The sequence below is a fragment of the Ceratosolen solmsi genome, unplaced genomic scaffold (assembly GCF_000503995.2).
Source record: "Ceratosolen solmsi marchali unplaced genomic scaffold, CerSol_1.0 C3530634, whole genome shotgun sequence".
Taxonomy (NCBI): Eukaryota; Metazoa; Arthropoda; class Insecta; order Hymenoptera; family Agaonidae; genus Ceratosolen; species Ceratosolen solmsi.
In genome coordinates this window covers 1-2,285 of record NW_011948610.1, presented here as the reverse complement: position 1 = coordinate 2,285, position 2,285 = coordinate 1, and the positions used below count along the sequence as shown (strand labels likewise).

General features: G+C 33.0%; 1 protein-coding gene across 1 annotated transcript; it reads right to left on the bottom strand.

Annotated features, from left to right (window-relative positions):
- Positions 1–83: 83 nt before the first annotated feature.
- Positions 84–1,878, bottom strand: LOC105367053 (uncharacterized; the record flags this gene model as incomplete). The annotated part of the gene is made up of 2 exons (XM_011505677.1): positions 84–284; positions 1,719–1,878. Coding segments are annotated over 2 exons (361 nt in total), but the record flags the coding sequence as incomplete, so codon positions are not given.
- Positions 1,879–2,285: the final 407 nt, after the last annotated feature.

Sequence of the window (2,285 nt, the reverse complement as noted above, 5' to 3'; positions counted from 1 at the left end):
TTTTTTTTTTTTTTTTTTTTTTTTTTTTTTTTTTTGAATTAATAAATTAAGAAGGATCGCTGAGATATTGACAGGATGTATACCGAGCAGTAATCATGAGCATCGCCCAGCTCGCCCTTCTTCCTTAGAGAGGCAGCCATTTGTAGTAATGCCGCCCTGTGATGTCGGGAATTTAAGTCACCGAGTTGAAGGCTTCTGGAGAGGTCGTAAGCGCGCGCAGCATATCGGGCGCTTTTGTCTGCATCCTGGAGACGGCAAAACAGTTCCGACAATCCAACGTACACCTGCACAAGACAAACTGCAGCTCGTATAAAACGTCGTTTAATGGCATTATTGTCGCTTAATTTAATACATTTCCCTTGCTTATTTCACCGTACAAAATGTGGCTAAGTGAAGATATTGACAAACTATAAAATTTTATCGAGCGTAGATTGTAGCTTGTGAAATGACGCTCGCTTTTATTTCATATTTTTCCTTAACTCTGTTCCGTTTTATACTATTAATGTGGCGAAGAATTGCCGTCGCTTATGAAAATATCGCTTTCTTATGATAAAGTTGGCGGTGAAAGCGTTAATAAGGATTTTTTTCTCTAATAATGCCATCGTTTGTAATTTTGTGCCGAATAAAAAATTGTAAAATTATTTCGTAGAACGTGCTCGGCAAAAAAATAAATATTACTTACAAATAATATAATTTTGTTTTAAAAAGAAATATCGATAATGTAAATATTATTGAAAAGCTTGTAATTTGATAAATATCCAATGTAGTAAATTGTTATGTGATTAAATGGAGCTTATTCAACTTGATTGTTAATATTATGTTTTTATAATTTTCCGCGATCGTCTGTAACAACAATTATCTATGACACTTGTGCAATATCCATATAATTTAACATTGATTTATGCGCAAGTATAGTCGTGTCATATTAGTATAATGAATCAGCGTAGTAAAATATTGAAAGTGCCAAGCAAATTATTCTAATACTTCTTGTCTTGTATGTAATGAATTGTCATTGATGTACATTTCGGTCTGAAATAATCTGCTTCTCATGTTATTCGATAAATCATTCATTAATACGTATTAATAATTTTTCTATTTAATATATCTTTACTCGAAAGCATTCAATTGTCAAACTCAAAATGTTTATGTCTCTTACCAGTCATAATAACCTTTAAAATTCTATCGCATTTTTATGACCGTTTATTTTGAAATTGTCTCTCGGTAATCGTAGAATAGAAAAACGCTTTGAGCTTTAAGTGGTAAAAATGTCTATTTTGTCCATTTGGATTAAATAAATAATATACATTGGATAATTCATAATGTGCAATATATAAAAGTATAGAGTCTAAAAGAATTGCGCTTACCATGAAATTATAAATAAAAAGTTGAATTACAAAGCGCGCGATTTATTACTTTATCTTGTATATTATTCTTATTATTATTATTATTATTATTATTATTATTATAATCATCGTATTATTTATGTATGCCCCGTATTATTTATCTCTGAATTAAGGAGGTAAATGAAAAATTCAGCTGCCTGAGAGGTGGGGCAGAGCTTTCAAAGAAATATCATCAGCTCGTCCGAGGCGTTAGCGAACCTCGTTCGTGAGTATTCAAGAGACAGCGACGCAAACAAGCAAGCGAGTGTAGCGAGTCAGTGAGAGCGTGAGAATGTAAGAGGAATAAAAGCGAGTGTGGTTCGGTTACGTACAAACCTGAAGCTCGAGGGATGGATCCTGGATGGAATGAGCGATCTTGTGAGCTCTTTGAAAAGCTTCCAAGGCCTTGCAAAAGCCAGCAAGTTCCAAGTGGACTCTACCCACGGTCAGATGAACTAATCCGGCTGTGGCACATTGGTCGCACTCGTTGTAGAGACTGTAAAAACGCAAAGAATGAGATCACCCCCACGGGAGGCGGTAAAGTAAACTTAAAAGAACATTCATTTTTATGGAAGTGGCGTATTCATTTTGGCCTTACTTATTTATAATAATCGACATCGGCTTTTAATGGCGATGTACGTATCGGTGACGTTAAATACCGATTTTTATTTCGGAATATTATATTGAATAATTAACGATGCTTTGTGTTTTTTATTCATAATCGATACACTCGTTTCTTATTACTTCAATTATTTATTTTATGTTTATGTAAAATTAATGTGTGATTTGCAATGTGAACTTTTATGATGCCCATAATGCATGAGTATGAAATAAATTGTATCCATAATTCATTATGTGAGCTATTTATTTGCAATTCGAAATATATATATATATATATATATA